The 18,349-nt window shown below is 37.7% G+C and overlaps 1 protein-coding gene across 1 annotated transcript; it reads left to right on the top strand.

Moving 5' to 3' along the window:
• Positions 1 to 3,236: 3,236 nt before the first annotated feature.
• Positions 3,237 to 16,409, top strand: ppm1la (protein phosphatase, Mg2+/Mn2+ dependent, 1La). The gene is made up of 4 exons (XM_077514974.1): positions 3,237 to 3,997; positions 7,964 to 8,138; positions 9,860 to 10,021; positions 11,995 to 16,409. Exons 1-4 carry the CDS (start codon positions 3,599 to 3,601, stop codon positions 12,348 to 12,350), a joined length of 1,092 nt encoding a protein of 363 aa, XP_077371100.1. The 5' UTR covers positions 3,237 to 3,598; the 3' UTR covers positions 12,351 to 16,409.
• Positions 16,410 to 18,349: the final 1,940 nt, after the last annotated feature.

The raw sequence follows: 18,349 nt of genomic DNA, 5'->3' as shown, positions 1-18,349 counted from the left end.
AACTTATATAGTACAAATACATTAAACCAATAGGGAAATACTTTTTTTAATTGTGATTTAATTGTTTCATAATTAAAAAAAAAATATCCATAATGTTTAATAATTAAAAAAATAAAACAACAAAATTGTGATTGTTTCTTATGGAATATTCTATATTTTGAATATTTAATATTCCATTTTTTTTAATGTGAATTTGGGGTTTAAGTCAGCTATAATCATCAAAATGAACTCAACTCGACTTTATTTATAGAGCACCAAAACAACCACTGCAAAGTACTGTTCGAATCAGACCCATAAAAACAGAAGACAGATAAAACAGATGAATTACATAACGACAGTAATTATAATAACTCACTAAAACAATGCCGAGTCGAAAAGCCAAAGCACAAAAATGTGTTTTAAGATGGATTTTACAACAGATTTATGAAATATTTCACTTTCTGTGCCGTGACGAATTGATACAATACATATGCTGCTTTTTTTTTTTTTATTGAACTAATTGATCAATTAGATCACAGGTGTCAAAACTTGAGGCCTGGGCTGCCCCACAAAGTAAATCATGTGTGTCAACTTCAATGATCTTTGCTTAAAATATTTACCAAAATTTTCAAATTGTCATGTGTAATAAATAGGGATGTAACGATAACCAAACATCACGATACGATATTATCACGATATTGTGGGGGGTTGGCGATATTTAAAAAAGATCACTGCATTGTATTTAAAAAAAAAAAAAAAAGAAAAAAAAGAAAAGAAAAAAAGCTCATGCTAAAAAAAAGCACAATATTGTACTTTTGTACATAACAGCAATGCATATAAACCACCTACAATCTCTAATAACAATATTGAGGCACTTATTTGCTAATGCAAGCACACATTGATCGCTTCACAGGCAAATTAGGTTCCCCTTCATCTGACAATAAGCATAGATTTTAAACATAGAAGGCCAAAACATCCCTAATGAAAATTAAATTGCACTCATAAAGTAGCCACTAGAGAGTGCTAGAACTGCACAAATGGAAATCAACCTGACTTTTTTCACATATGTGTTTCTTTTAAATATTGTGAACATGACGACGATGATATTGTGGCAGTTTTAATATCACGATATCACGATATTGCCCATATCGTTACATCCCTAGTAATAAATAGGAACATTGAGATTGTATATTTTTCAGAAATGTGAAAATTGCTCAGTGTTTTTTTGTATAATATAGTCAAAGCTCACTCCTTATAAATGTAAACACAACTTCCATATTCTCTTTGGGAGGAAATTCATCACAGGCAGGCAGCTACCAGCGTAATGTCAACATGAAGAATATTCTTTAGAAATGTCCTGTGAGATGGATCGCTGCTGCGTGCAAGGCAAGTGAGTTAGCGCCTCTCTGGGCAGGGACGTAACATTTGTAAAAGTCAACGCCATTTTTCACTGTACGGCGAGGGCACGGCCCGGTAGCAATTGATGGCGATGTCATGTCGTGTCTTTACTGCGGAGGGTTATCGGTTGCAAAGGCAACTCTTCCGTGTCGCCTTTTGTTTTTAATCGCACGAGTCGCATCACTTTTATACGGAAGTGGTGGTGCGCTGTGTGTGTGATGGAGGATGCAATTCACCTTCTACCTTTTCTTGAAAGGTAACAGGAAGGTCTAAAATGGCGACGTTAAGATCATTGATAACGCACAACAATTTAAGGAAATTACAGGTGTCAAATATTGGATTTTTAATATTCATAACAAGGCATGTTATCCTTTTATTTTTTATTTTTTAACTTGTTTCTGCATTTGGAACATAAGCACAATGCGCCCTCTAGTGGATACCACAACAGGGAGCATATACTGTAAGCAAAAATTGGAATGGCCAATAATCCCAGGGAATATATAGGTCAAGGGTCACATTCCGAGGAAATCACAATTTCCTATTTTTAGAACAGGTCCGCGGGCTACACATGGGGTGCTTGGTGGCTATCTGGTGCCCACGGTGACCGCATTGGGGACCCCTGATACGGACAAATAGCGGACTGGTCGTCAGTCAATCACAGGCCACATATAGATATATAAAATTTTTCACACTCGTCCTCACTTGTGGACAAAAAGTGTTCAATGAGTACCTTTAGAAAGGCCTCGCAATTTCACCAGGCTACAATAAAGTCAACTTCAACCATTGAAAACAACCATCAGACACAGGAAGTTGTTTGCAAAGCAATACTTCCACCTAGTGGTGATTCATAGGTATTGCTGGCTGCTTCACAGTTGTGAGTTTTGCGTCTTGCCAAGAGCAACAAGCCAGAATCGGCAAGGACATTGACAAAGCATGTTACCTTTGGATAGAAACGAAACTGTCGGCTTGTTGCTTTGGTTTTGTCCTCCAGTTGCTTTCCGCTAGAACAACTCCAGCATCTGATATCAAATAATGACAGAATAGGGGACGGTGAAAACACAGATATTACTCACAACAATCAGTATAAGTTGAGATCATGTAACTAGAGGGTAGTTTAAAAATAAACTGAACCTAAGCTCATCCTGAGAACATCAAGACCAAATCCACAAAACGTGCATCGTGATTGGTCATTGCCTGAGGCCTGAGCAACTGTGATGTCATTTTTAGTTGACAGCAAGTGGCATAATGGCTGCCTCCTGAGAGGGATAAAATGGATACATTTTGCTGCTTAATTCATACTCCACAAATGCAATATTAATCATAATGATGTGTTTAGATGAGTGGATATGGACTTGAATTCTCCTTTGAGGAAAAAAATAAAAAATGGTCAATTACGAGTTATTATTTTTAGGGTGTGTCAAAATTGAAAATATACAACTTCATTAACGCAGACACCATGTTTTATCTCAAAAATGTACTTTTTAATTTAAAAAAAAAAACATACATTTTATCCCAAAAATATATGACTACTGTATTTTGAAAATACAATATAAGTATTTCTCAAAAATGCCTTATTCTAAAAAACATACGACTTTTAATTTGTCTTTAATCCCAAAAAAATATGCATTTTCATTCTCGAACTTAAACAATTTTATTATGCTAACTAGCACAACACATCACGTCAAACCGGAAGAGAGTGATCGGCCCTCTGGCTGCGGTTTTACAATCACGTGATGTTAGGCGTCAAGGTAAACACTCGAATGTCGCAACGTTTGCTGGGTATTTTCAAAACAAAAGCATGTTATCAAGCCCGTGGCTTACTTCCGTCATAGTTTCGTCTTGTACAAAGTGATGCGTGTGTGCGTTTGTGTTTTAAATGCCGAACTGTTTCGAAGTGAGACGTAAAATTCGGTTCCGCGCTGCCAAACGAAGGAAAGCTGTTCCTCTTCTTCCACCCGCCCCCCCCCGCGTCGCTCTCCTCGGGGTGGGTCTATCCACCAGCAACATCCGCGTCCGCCTCCTGAGATAGACCGCGAGACATCGAGCTCAATTCGGTCGTCGTTTCGCTGCTCATTTACAGCCGAAGCGAATGAGGGTGGCCCCGCCGCCTGATTCATACCCGCCCGGCGTGCGGTAGTCGCGGCCGCACACGCTCGGTGGCGTCGGTGGTGCGTTCAATGTCCCCCGTTGATGGAGTGAACCGTTCTCTGGTCGGCGTGTGATGATAGGAGACACGATGACGCTCTTGTCTCTTCTGGGTCGGATCATGCGCTATTTTCTCCTCAGGCCGGAGACGTTGTTCCTGCTGTGCATCAGCCTGGCGCTATGGAGCTACTTCTTCCACACGGACGAGGTGAAGACCATCGTCAAGTCGAGCCGCGACGCCGTGAAGATGGTGAAGGGCAAAGTGGCCGAGATGATGCACAACGACCGGCTGGGAGGCCTCAGCGTGCTGGACGCCGAGTTCTCCAAGACCTGGGAGTTCAAGAGCGACAACGTGGCCGTGTACTCCATACAAGGCAGACGGGACCACATGGAGGACCGCTACGAGGTGCTCACGGACATCGCCAACAAGAGCCACCCGTCCATCTTCGGCATCTTTGACGGCCACGGCGGGGAGGTAAGCGGCGCGGGCCTCCCTGTTGCACCTGAATGCGTCATTCTGGACTCCAAAATACATCAGCAGCAGCATCACACGATGCAGATAGGCTACACAGGAAATGCCTGTGTTTTATTTGATTAGATTGTAGTGCAGTAATGTGAAAGTGGGCTTTAATTAGCTTATTAGTAGCAGTAGAGTTAACTGTACTTTTAAAACAGTGTTCTTATTCTTACTACTGCTTTGTGTTTCTTTGTGTGCACCCCCCTACTCACTGCTGGAGCTATCACAAAGAAAGCACATGTGTGTGTGTGTGTTTTTGTCTTCCTAACACTCTCTGTGTCGTCAAAGGTCAGTAGAGTTCATGTCATCAGACTGAGCATCCCATTATAGCCCATCTGTCACTGGTATTATTTAGGGATAGACCGATTATCGGCCGGGCCGATTATCGGTGCCGATATTTGGCATTTTGACAAATATCGGCATCGGCCATTTTTTGAATCTGAAGGCCGATAAAGCTGGTATCTCACTGAGCAGTGAATACTTGTGAACGTAACGAATTTGTGGTTTTCATCAGGAATTTGAAGATGTTCAGTCAGTTTTTATTTATCGTAAACACATTTGGAACATATTCAGACAATTTCTCACTGCGAAGATCTTTTGAAACTTTTTACGAACCCGAACAAAAACCCCAAATTAGCGACATTAGCATGCATTTGTCACTCCGTGAGATATGGGGAACTTTTCATTTATGGGTCTATTTAAATTTCCACTTTATTGGAGGGAAAGGAGAAAAAAAAAAAAACTGAACACCTTACACTTTTTATTTTAAAAAATTAAATCAAGAAATTATGTTGAAAATTTAGAAAACTTGGGAAGCAATTTACTTGCTTTTTAATTATTATTATTATTTTATTTATTTATTTTTATTTATTTATTTATTTTTTTAATTTAGCTTAACACATGCTAACGACCCTGGAAGCGCTGCAATTTTTAACAAATTGTCAATATTGTTTAAAATATTTTTTTTTTCAATTTTATTGCAAATTGAATATGGGCTTGAAATATCGGTTATCGGTCTCCTTGTTTACTAATAATCTGTCTCGGTATCGGCCTTGAAAAAAACATATCGGTCTATCACTAGTATTATTAACCCCCAACCCCACCACCCAATATGCAGTTGTGCCTTGAGATACAAGTTTCATTTGCTCCATTGAAATGAATGGAAATGACTGCCACCGTATGGCGCTCGCATCTCAAGTTGACACAACTTGGAATTCAATGCGCAGTGTAAAGAAATCAAGGCTATTATAGTCACTAATTTAGGGGTGTTTTTTTTTTTAAGAGCTCAGAATTGTTCATTCGGTAGTCTTACCGATTCAACGTCTTATCATCATTGCCTTTTTTGTGTGTGTGTGTGTGTGTGTGTGAATCGATTTTTAAACTTCCATTTTTAATGGAAAAATATTCAACAAAACGTCTGACTTCGGGTTAGGATTCACACCTTGAGCATGGAAGAATGTTATATGAACGGAACATTAAGCCTTAATATTTTATTTTAATGCTGTTCAAACATGAAACAGATTACAACCTCTATAAGACTGAAATTTCAGATAAATAAATAATACATTTTCATATAAATCTTACACTCTACAAGCTTACTGATTAGTATTTTCTAAATTTTAATGAAAAAAAATCGCAACAATCGACTTATAAATTCGTATCGGGATTAATCAATATCGAATCGAATCGTGACCTGTGAATCGTGATACGAATCGAATCGTCAGGTACTAGGCAATTCACACCCCTAGTCACTATAAATACAAGTGTTATTATCCTGAGCAAAACTATATTTTCTGTTGTTTGGGGAGACATTTCCAGATTGTTGGCACAACAATTTTGAAGCTTAAGGATTTCATTTCCTCAAAAATTCTCTGCGGATGGAAACGTAATTGAACAATTTTTTAATGCGATCCTCCTGCTGCAGGGCCACCGCAGAACTCGACACCCTCTCCTTCCATATCTTGTATCCGTCTTTCATTTCCTGTCGCTCTTGGCAGTTTGTTCGGCCCTTTCCCATGATTGCAAGTTGGAGACTGTAAACGCACATTTACGCAACGGGATGTTTTTGGCTTTCTTTCGTTGTGCACTTCATTATTCTCATTCTACATCTTATATTTTATTTATTAGGGTTATTCGACCATACGTTTATTGGGTTTCTCTATTGCTATAATCCTTTGTAATAGATTGGATCATGTGTGTTTGTAGTCTGAAACTAACAAGATCTTGAAGATGACAGTTAGACTAATCTCAGTTGGCAGAGATGCAGGCAATAATCAAACATGTATTGACATGGATAGTAACAAACAATACTACTTTTTTTTAAAAAGTTTATTAACACTAAATGTAACTAACATTTTAACACCACTATCAAAGTTACAAAAAGCTAAAATAAATCCAAAATGCTGACCTTGTGAAGATGCCTGTCGGACACGTAATAAGTTTCCATCTTCGCTATCACTGATGTCCTTCTGTTTTGTCTCCAAGCAAAACACAAAAAAATAGCAACGAAAAAGTGGACTTAATTCTTTCGCTGAAGTCCCACAGGATTTGATGACATCACACACGATGGCAGTTTCAAATTTTGGTTTAACTTTGGGGAAATTATCACTGACAAATTTGGTTTAATATCAAATTATTATTATGATCATCTACTTTAATAAGAATTTTGTAAGGGCCAACTTGTGTGTAGGTCACAAAGTTGACCTTTAGGTGTCACTATTGCATCAGGTGAACACCTATTTAAATAGGAAGTGCTCATCAATTTGCAGGTGGAGCGTTTTTGTTGAACTTGTAATTAACTCATTTACTCCCACTCTCATCCATTTTATCTGAAGCCAACCCACTTTGCTCCCAGCTATTTTACTGGATTTTGACTTGATTTTTCAAGGCCCGCTGACTATTGTGTTCTATTACTATAAAAACTTGGAACCTACCAAAAGAAAGATCCGAGTCAGGAAAAAAAAGTATATTTCTATCTCTTTCCGTTTTGCAGCAGTTAGCATTCGAATGTAGCTAGGTTTTAATCATTATTCACAAATCTGTTTAAAACAGTGGGGAAAAGAGCTTTTTGCAACATGTCCCTGGTTGATTTCTTATACTCTGCTGCCACCTGCTGTCCGTTTTTGTAATAACCACCATTGCTCCAAGCATTCTCTTGAGCTCAGAGGCTGCATCAAAGCCTTCTGTATGCGCTAGCAAAAACAAAAAACAACCCCCCCCCAAAAAAAAAAAACGTCTTTGGGAGCAAATGAGTTAAAATTGACTTATTTCACAAGTGGTATCAATTTGAACTTAGCCACTATAGATTTCATTTCAATATATTTATTGCGTTATTCCGCATGAAGTTAAATAAAACTGGACCTAAATTACAATTTAGGCTAACGATTCTAAATATATTGTATTTTAAAGTTAAATACTAGCAAATGTACTATACGCCATTAAAGAAAATGTTGAAGCCACGTGACATAATTGAAAGTCCGAATAGTTACTGTAATTTGTGCCATAGTTTGACAATCTACTGTAAAATACATACATATAAAATACAGAATTTATAGAGTAAAAAAATAAAAAAAATAAAGTGTATTACAGAACACCCTATCATAATGTGATGGAGAGTTTCCACTGCAAAAAAAATAATTTGTATCCAAACTATTTTTTTTTTTTTAATAAAAAAAAAAACATAATTCTGGCTATATTATGATTATCAAGCTTCTCCATAATCTTGCCTAGCAAAATGAGGGAGAAAGCAATAGGAGGGCAAGTATGATGGCTCTTGCTTAATAATTCATGAGGCGTGCTCAATATAAGTGACTGTAAAATTAAATAGGCTGATAAAAGCCTTTACATCAGTTTGGTCTATCCAATCTAAAACCTCGTTTGTGTTCACTCCTTTTTGTCCCCGTCCTCCCCGCCCCTTTCCACAAGGCCGCGGCCGACTACGTGAAGGCTCACCTGCCCGAAGCCTTGAGGCAGCAGCTGCAGGCGCTGGAGCGGGAAAGGAAGGAAAGCGCCCCGTCGTACGCCGCCATCCTGGAGCAGCGCATCCTGAACGTGGACCGAGAGATGCTGGACAAGCTGTCGGCCAATCACGACGAAGCGGGTCAGTGTACAGGAAGCCGTTTGCGCTGGAAGGGAGGAAGCAGGTCGTCAATAACGTCAAACCGCGACGTGACTGTGAAACAAGGTTCATGCGGTTTTCTTGGAAGTAGTTTCTTAACACAATCACGGATTGTGAATTCGACAAAACTAATAGTTAATAATGAAATACAGGAGGACACTTGATTACTAACACATCAGTACTACTCACTAAAAGCACTCAACAAATAAGTGTACATTATGGAAAACGTAAGAAAGGGAAACTCATTTCCTCTATTTACAACTTGAACATAGTGAGGCATTGTGGGAAACTGCAACTTCACATTCCCGTCTGAGGAAATGACATCATTGTTGTTACGTTTTCAGCACGTTGACTACTCACATGAGTCCATACCATGCTACATAAACATAAATGGAGGAAGGAGACATTCACATTTTCAACCTGGAAATGCACTCACTATTTTGAGATTGCGTCAGCTAAAAAAAAAAAAAAAATGTTTGTTGCGCACTTTGCTCTTTATTTTTAGCTTCAATAATGTGATCTTAAAAAAAAAAAAAAGAACATGGATGACAGTACAGTATGCATTCTAGCTTATAGAGAAAGTCCCACCAGATTGTGTGACAGTAGGAGGTCCCTAAATTTCATCCATCCATCCATTTTGTTGACCGCTTATTCCTCACAAGGGGGGGTGCTGGAGCCTATCTCAGCTGGCTTTGGGCAGTAGGCGGGGGACACCCTGGACTGGTTGCCAGCCAATCGCAGGGCACACAGAGACGAACGACCATCCACACTCACAAGCACACCTAGGGACAATTCGGAGCGCCCAATAATCTGCCATGCATGTCTTTGGAATGCGGGAGGAGACCGGAGTACCCGGAGAAGACCCACGCGGGCACGGGGAGAACATGCAAACTCCACCCAGGAAGGCCGGAGCCCAGACTCGAACCCAAGTCCTGTCCCTAAAATTAGGGAATTAGAAGTTAAATATGTCAAGTGCAAAAGACTACCTTTGAGATTTTATTTTTTAATTATTTTGTGAATTCTAGAAAGAATTACAAAAAAAAATAAAAAATAGAAACAAGTAGCCTTTTTATGTTAATTGAAATTCAGATTTATTTATTTTTTTAAAGTGGAAGTCAAACCAAAAAAAAAAATATTATTGACAATACTATGTTCTATGTTGCCCCAATAGTTTAAATACAGAATTCTGGTTAATATTGCGTTAGTGGAATATGAATTAATCCATCTTTTTTTTTCTTTTTTCTTTTTTTAATAATTGCAGAATGTGGCCATTTTGCCACTTGCAGGTAAGCTGTGATTGGTCATTGCCTGGGCCCTGAGCAACTGTGATTCTCAGTCAACAGCAAGTGGCAAAATGGCTGCCCCCCTGAGATGAATAAAAACAGCTGGATTTTGCTTCATAACTCATATTCCATAAATGTAATATCAATCAGAAGGTCATGTTTACACTAGTGAGGTCACATATAACATATTATTGTCAACAAATGTTTAAGGCTGACTTCCCCTTTAAATAAAACCTAATTATGTCAAAAATTTTGTCTTTATTTTATTTTTATTAACATTAAATTTCATTCTTAAATGTCACTGTTTAGAAATTACACTTCCACTTACTTTGTAAGTGGCAAAACCGGGTCTAATTTACATTCTATTAATGTAACTTAAGTAGTAGTATAACATTTCCTTTTCAAAAATGTCTCGTCCAGGAACAACGTGTCTGGTGGCGCTACTATCAGACCGAGAACTGACAGTAGCCAACGTCGGCGACTCCCGCGGCGTCCTGTGCGACAAAGACGGCAACGCCATCGCACTATCACACGACCACAAACCGTATCAGCTCAAAGAGCGCAAGAGGATCAAGAGGGCGGGTAAGATAAGAGGAAAAACTATTCGAATCAGTAAAAGTGATGACTGCGCTGCCTCCAGCAGTGGTTGCCATCATTTACTGAGCCACGGCACATTTTGTACATGAGAAAAATTCCAAATGTTAGAAAAAGAGTGATGATTTCGTATCACTTTACTCACCACTTTATTTTGTGAGACATCTGAGCCTGTTTAATAGTTGAAGACAAATCTGTTACTCTGTTTTATCCTCCTGACTACCAGCAATTCACATTTGTCCACTGTAGTGGACCTTTTTAAACCTGAATATCTGCCACCCAGTGCATACGATTGAATTATTAATTATTATTAATTATTGAATTTTGTACTCTATAGAGGACATTCAGAGCTTTCCAATGATACCAAATGTGTAGGGGTGGGGCTTCCCTCAGTGCAAGCACTTTTTAGGGAAGAGGAATAGTAAGTGTATAACACTTTTTATTGAACAAATTTAGGCTTTAAATGTTGTTAGCATGTTTTCTATCAGACTCTTAAGAACACATTAAAGTATTGTTTGAATTATTTTAACTGTATTTGAGCCTAGCAATTCAGTTTTTAAAAATGTCCTCTGTAGTGGACACATCATAGCTTAAAAATAAAAACTTTTATTTTTAATCAAAAATTTATTTTGCAGTTTTCCAGTTACTTCACAAAGATTGGGGAATATCAAAATAAACATGATTGGACAATAGTTTTGCCTTTCATATCCTCCTGACTACCCGGAAAAAAATTGGCTAATTAGACCTGTTCTGACATCTAGTGGAAAAACATTTCATTGTTCTGCCTGTCACTATAAGTTGCCGGCATCGTATAATACAGATCGAGGCAAGAAGTATTTCACAGCTGCTTTAATTTGTAAGTCAATTTTCACAAACGATTAATTAAGAAAATATTCCAGTGTGCATTGGTGAATTGTCTGTGTACATGTTACATGCGTGTTGCTCCACTGTTTGCGGACAGCAATTGTAGATTTAAAAAAAAATAAAAATAAATACATGTGCTGTATTTGTGTTAAGAGTTTTGTCTGTACAGTATGGAGGACCAAAACAGCCAAAATTCAAAATAAATAAATGACTGAATAAATAGATAAATAAATAAATGACTAAAAGTGAAAATAAAAAACGGATTTATTCCCTTTTTTTTTATATAAATATAATTTTCGAATTCTGCTTTTTTATATTCATTTTTATTTTCACTTTAGGTAATTTATTTATTTATTTAGTCATTTATTTTGAATTTTGGCAGTTTTGGTCCTCCATAGTACAGTACCAGGGTGATAATAGTTTTGCATTTTTCATTATACTTTTTTTAACTTCATTTTGACTTTTGTTTTTAAAATTTTTTTTTAATGCTTTGTTTTATTTTGTATTTATGTTTTTATTCATTTAATTAATCGTTTTATTTATTTATTTATTTATTATTATTATTATTTTTATTTATTTGTTTTATTTTATTTTTTACGTGGACTGTCAGGTACAAAATTTAAAAAAAGTCACTAATTATTGTTTAATACCGTAAACTACAATTCTCAAAAAATGTTTTTGACCTTCCTTCTCTTGCACGTTCATGCAGCAATATCAACATAAATACATGAATACAGGATACCCCAAAGGTCCAAAGATAGACGAAATTGATGGATATTTTCGCTATAAATATGCATTGTTTGTTGGGATTAAGCTAAACAGACTGTAAGGCAACACTATGGTTTTAAATTCCCTTTGTTTTATGTTTACTCAAGTGAGTTGAGTACACTGCCACCACACACCATCTTAAGAAACTCTGAATTCAAGTTACTCATATCTCAAAGTCACTGCTGTATATAGGAATTTCCAGCAGCACACCTTATGATATTTTACTTCACACCGACTGTGAACCAAAAGCCTCGTGGCAAACATTCGCAGCACTTGGATGCCCCCTCCTGGCGTATTCTGACACAGCATCTTCTCACCCCTTCCCGCAGGAGGCTTCATCAGTTTCAACGGTTCCTGGCGAGTTCAGGGAATTCTGGCCATGTCCCGCTCTCTCGGCGACTACCCGCTCAAGAACCTCAACGTGGTCATCCCCGACCCGGACATCATGACGTTCGACCTGGACAAACTGCAGCCCGAGTTCATGATCCTGGCGTCCGACGGCCTGTGGGACGCCTTCAGCAACGAGGAGGCGGTGCGCTTTGTCCGCGAGCGCCTGGACGAGCCGCACTTTGGCGCCAAAAGCATCGTCCTGCAGTCCTTCTACCGCGGTTGCCCAGACAACATCACCGTCATGGTGGTCAAGTTCAAAAGCGGGGCGGCGGCGAGCAGCAAGGCGGGGGAGTAAGTCAAGTGGACTGTACGTGGTTTTACCCGTCGTGTACAGTAATACTACAGGAGGACAGAGACCAGCACGAGTATTGGCCAAGTGTACAAGCGGATGAATCAAACACACCAAATTAAGACAAGGGAATCTAAAAACCATTAAACATCGCCTAAGAAAAAGTACCAGCATGTATCATTCAAGTTTACAAATGTAGCCGATTGGTTCATCCCCACAGAAGCTTCTTTAGAAGAGGCTACAGTTAGTGCCTCATTGTAACGTGTGGGGAAAATCCAGCCTTCTTGCTGTATTGATCGCAACAATGTCCCCATTTACCAGATTTTCTCAAATAGTGGCATATGCTCGAATAAACGCCTCGCCCCAGTTAAATGTGAGCAGCACATCCTTGGCTTGTTTTTTTTTTAGGGTTGCGGGTGAGCTGGAGACGATCTCTGCTGACTTTGGTTAGGGTGAGAGGAGAGGACACTGGACTGGTTGCTAGCAATAGTCAACAGCAAAGTTTCATCAAAGCGCTATATGTCACTAAACATATTTTTTTTGCACTGATTTAAAAAAAAAAAAAAGTATTTTTTTTCTAGTACATAAGGCTTTTGAGATATTTTCATTTTTTGTTTTCAAGTTTGACCTATACAAGCTTGCAAAATACGGATTTTACGACGTGTTGCCATTTTTAGCTATGTTGCTGAACCTAATCCCTAATTCGTAAATATTACTCAATATATTGTAGTTACTCATTTATAAGTCAAGTCTATTTATATAGCCATTAATCACACAAGAGTCTCAAAGGTCTTCACATGCCCACATTTGACAAATACCAACGACATCCCCTAATCCAACCACAAAAGGGCAAGGAAAAACTCAAAAAAACAAAACAAAAAAACATCAGGAAAAAAAAAAACCTTGACGAGGGGCTGCTTTTATTATTTTATTATGTGAATGCTAAAAGCATTCATTCATGTTATTCTGCGTTTATTGTGGGAATGCTGAAAGAATCCCACATATGTTATTGTGATTTTTATTCTCACTTTTTTTGCCGAGAAGCAACTCCCACATAATACTTACGATTCACACAGTTGAAATTTCAACTTGCTCCAAAAATTCACACCTTCGTACCTTCATACGTCTGATTCCACGTTACTTACAATACTCACACAATTTGACGTTAAATATCAACTTTTCACCGTTCATTTTCAATGGGACTGACATTGAACTTTTTCTAAGTCCCACTTTCCACGCCCAGCTCTGTGAAACTGCTCAATTCTTTTTATTCATTTATCTTTCAACTCTCAATTAAAACTTTTTCTCACATAATTTATCTTTCAATTTACTTAATAAGCATTCAGCTATTAGCATTCAGCTTTCAGCATTCCCACGCAATTTCTCCAGAAATTGCACTTAGTCTAGTTTTTATTATATCGTTTTATTCCACCATGTGTTGTTCTTCAACTACTTCTGCAATTCTCGACAGATTCAAACAATTTCAACTTCAACATGTTCCAAAAATTCACGCTTCTCGTGCTATTTTTTTTCTCATTCCTAACTTTCACCATTTTGCCACATTTATCAATAATAATATTTTTCACTCCCAAAAATTCCCATTCATTTTGAATGAGAGTATGAGACATTCAAAAATTCACTCCCATTCGAAATTCAAACTCCCCCATTTCTCACGTGGCAAAAATCTTATTCAAAACGTTCACTTCTTTGAATTCACCTTGCCATTCAATCTTGATATATTGCACCAATTTTTGACCCACAAATTCCCTATTCATTTCCAATGATACGCTTAACAATTCCTTCCCATTCAACATTCAAAATGTTAAGATCATTCAAGTTCACCTTGGGAATGATTTTCAAAATTTCTACATATCGAAAATTAAAAATTCCACACTTGTCACTCAAACATTGCATATTTTCACCATTATAAATTCATCTAATTCCATATAGATAAATATCATTCAATAGCATTCCACAACATTCAATGTACGTATTTGCACCACTACTTTTTGAGAACGTTCTACATTCGTCAGTTTTTAATATCATTCAATAACATTTCACATAATTCCATATCTTTTAACAACATTCCATCTCATTTAGTATGATCCCATGTTTCTATATTTTTCATTCAGTATTTCAGCATCCACACGCAATTTGTCCGGCAATTGCGTCATGTAGTTAACTCATTGACTCCCAAAAACGTATAAATACGTTCTATTTCAAATATTACCATGCTCCCAAAGATGTATTTATACGTTTTGGCTTTGATGCAGCCTCTGAACTGAAGAGAATGCTTGAAGCAATGGTAGTTATTACAAAAACGGCCAGCAGATGGCAGCAGAGTATAAGAGATCAAAAACCTTTTCCCCGTAGTTTTAAACAGATTTGTAAATAATGGAAAAAGATAGAAGTATACTTTTTTTTTCCTGATGAAAGAAGAGGCTCTAATCTTTCTTTTGGTAGATTCCATGTTTTTATAGCAATAGGACACAATATTCTATGGGCCTTGCAAAATCAGTCAAAATCCAGTAAAATAGCGAAAATGTCCTGGGAGTGAATGAGTTAAGAAAGCCTAAGGTGCTAAAGGGAACAGGACAGAGTTTGAATCAGTGCAAAAAAATAATCTTGAAAAGTTTTGTTGCGTCTGATTAGATTCAAATTCATTGGCCAATGTAGTCATAAGATAGAAAAACTGTTCACACTCACATCTATGGACAACTTGAATTAATCTAACATGCATGTCTTTTAAATTTGGGAGTATTATGGGGAGAACATGCACTTTCGTGAGATCTTTCGACAAATGGGCAGATATGCTAATCACTAGTCCACCTAGTTACCATTGCAGAATATTCCAAAGAAATTGACCTTATTTAAATTTTAAGGATTAGGAGAAAAAAAATCTGTTCACCGTCAAGAAGAGAGTGCCTCGCTGGAAAAACGATGTTAGCGAGAATGATTTTTAAATGGATTTCAGGACTAACATAATTGAGCCCAGAAAGTGATAAGCAATGGAGATGTAGCGTTCAGTGACTAATGGAGGCTGTAATGCAATCCCGCCATGCATTTTCTATAGCATTTGTCCTCATTAGGCTTATGAAGCTGTTGGAACCTCTCCCAGCTGATGTTGGGTGAGGGGTGGAGTAAACGGCTGGACTGTTTGTCAGCTAATGGCAGGGCACATATGGATAAATAAAATAAAATACCCCGTTACAATCACATTCACACTTACAGTATGGGCAATTTAGATTCTTCAATTAACCTAAGAAGCACGTTTGAGGGATGTGAAAACATGGGGTAAAACACATTTGTAATACTGTACTGTATTGTATATTGTACTACCATAAAAAAACATAATGATGAATCTGCGTATGTACTTAACAATGCAGATCAGGAGAAACTTGTCAACGTTCCCAAAATATGACTCAAATCTGATTCAACTTCATTGTACAGTGGTGCCTTGGGATACGAGATGAGTTTGTTCTGTGTCCATGCTTGTAACTCAAAATATTTGTATCTCAAATCATCTTTCACCACTGAAATTCATGGAAAAGCAAAATTAGAGGGAATGTCGAGAAACAAAAGTGGAATGAAAAATAGCATGGTGTAATTTTATTTAAAAAAATAAAATAATTAAATAGAATGTAAAGAATGAATCAGTTCTTGCCAAAAATAAAAAATTCAATAGAGATTGTGCTGCTCCTTCTGGTGTGCATGCCTTGGCCACATGGGGGCAGTATAATACAGACGCAGATATGCATGCAAAAAGAAAAAGAAGATCAACGCAACAGCTCATCTCCCGAAAAAACTCACAAGTCGGGTATCTCAAGTCACCACTGTACTACTTGAATACACTTTGACTGATGCGGTTTATTAGAACAAAAGTAATCAGTGACAGCTGCCATGAGAATCTGAATGATGAGGCATAGTGTCGCACTACATGACCCGTACAGTGAGACGTAACGTGAGTAGCCCCTGAAGCAATATATACTGTATGACCAGTGTTGTCAGCGGCAATATGCTTTAAGCAAAAGTTATGGTCAACTATGACTCATCACTGTATTCATTTCAATGAATTGTGTGTTCTTGCTGGAATTTAGTCGCATATTGTACGGGTTGAGCATTACTCCACATACATTGAAACAAAAAAAAAAGTAAACAAAACCAAGCATTTTAAACACAAACGTTTTTTTTATTTATTTTGTTCTAAATTTAAAGGTTTTTCCTTTCAAAAGTTTCCATGCAAAATCCAACAAAGTCTCCTTGAAAGGTGGCTTCTTTATAAAAGAAGTCTAAGCGTTTTATTGTATTTTAAATTTACCTTATATGCCTTATTTATTGAGTTTTTGGTGTCGAGCAGATTGCCAAATCTGTGTACTGTATATTCATCTTGTTTTTGTTCTGTTTTACAATAAAATACATACTCATCACTTCACTCTGGACTTTGTCACTTCAACGGGTCGGGGGAACAATGACACATGGACCACCACATATAAAAAAAACATCGTTTTTTTGAAAACATTTTTATTTTTTTTTTATTTCTACATTTAAAGATAATTTCATACTGTTTCAATTTTACACTGTTATCCTTACTGCATTTTATTATTATTATTATTATTCTCTTCTTTATTTGGAAAAAAGATGCCTCGCCATACCGGAAGTTTCCATGACGTTTCAGAATTTGTTTAAAAGAATCGGCCAGAAAAAGTGTTCACCAGTCGGGTGTTTGCTCACTAAGATGATGTTTGCCTTGGACATTTACGAAGCATTGTTTAAAAACAAAAAAAAAACACAAAAAACCCAAACATCCTTGGATCAGTTCTTTGCAAAACACCAGGCAGAAAAAACACTTCTGAGAGAGAACATGAACCAAAGAGGGCAAAAAACGATGAGGACAGCAGTTAAAAAGGTAAATGACCATCATTTTTATTCTTTACTCTATTATTTGTTTTTTACATTACGCAGAACTCTCATTCATTGTGCAATAATCTAATTGTAACATGTATTTGTTACATGTTTTGATGCATTTTTATGCTTTATAAAACATTTATGTCTGAATTTTGGGAGGCTCGGAACGGATTAGGGCATTTACATGGAAAATGCGTCTCTACTTACAAAATTTTCTACTTAAGAACTTTCTTCCGGAACCAATTAATTTCGTAAGTAGAGGTACCACTGTACTGGTAACACAAATAGATATGACAAGGATTAGCGTCCTTATAACGTCATTAACTGCACCACGCAATGCATTCTGGGAACAATATATATGAAAAACAGGTCAATTTAACACGTCCAGGAGGCCGTTCCATTTGCATTTGTATTATTTTTTTGGAACAATATGATTACAGTTGAGCTCCGTAATTTAGGGCTGGCACACAAATAGCGAAAATCTGCGTCTAATTGACGGCAATCGTTTTTAAGTTATATACCGTTATTTTACCGATGCGGCCCACTTGGTAATATATTTTCCTCCGTGCGGCCCCTGAGCTAACATGAGTTTGACACCCCTGTTCTAGAAGGTCAAATTACTTTCATTAGGAGGACTGTAATTCCATTAACAGTGGTGACATCACCAGCGTGATGACTGTACCCGCCTGCCGGTAAACAACGTCAACAAGGCGCACGGCAGTGAAACCCAACCCCTATTACATCAATGTGCGACCCTGCACGTCCAAGTGACGGCCTGCGCCAGGTGCACGCACTCAGAATAGTCTGAACCGGACCACAAGTGGTGACCACAAAACCCACTGACTGCTTAACGGGAACACTTCAATCAACACAACAGAGACGGAGGGGCGCAACGGTTCAATACGGTATATATTAGAGAGAAACTTGTGGAATTTTGAGAAGTTTGCATCAAAAATGGGTCAGCAAGGTTCCAAATCTCCATCAGAGGCGCGCGTGATTTTCCAGCGTTTGGCCGCGGCGGATTTGTCTCCCAAGCTGGACGCGGGTTCTTCTCAAGGCCAGGTCGTAAGCATCCAGAGGTCGGTCAGAAGGCATTCTGG

Source organism: Festucalex cinctus, chromosome 1 (assembly GCF_051991245.1).
Source record: "Festucalex cinctus isolate MCC-2025b chromosome 1, RoL_Fcin_1.0, whole genome shotgun sequence".
Classification (NCBI taxonomy): Eukaryota; Metazoa; Chordata; class Actinopteri; order Syngnathiformes; family Syngnathidae; genus Festucalex; species Festucalex cinctus.
Note: the sequence above shows the minus strand (reverse complement) of the source record. Positions and strands in the feature narration are given on the sequence as shown.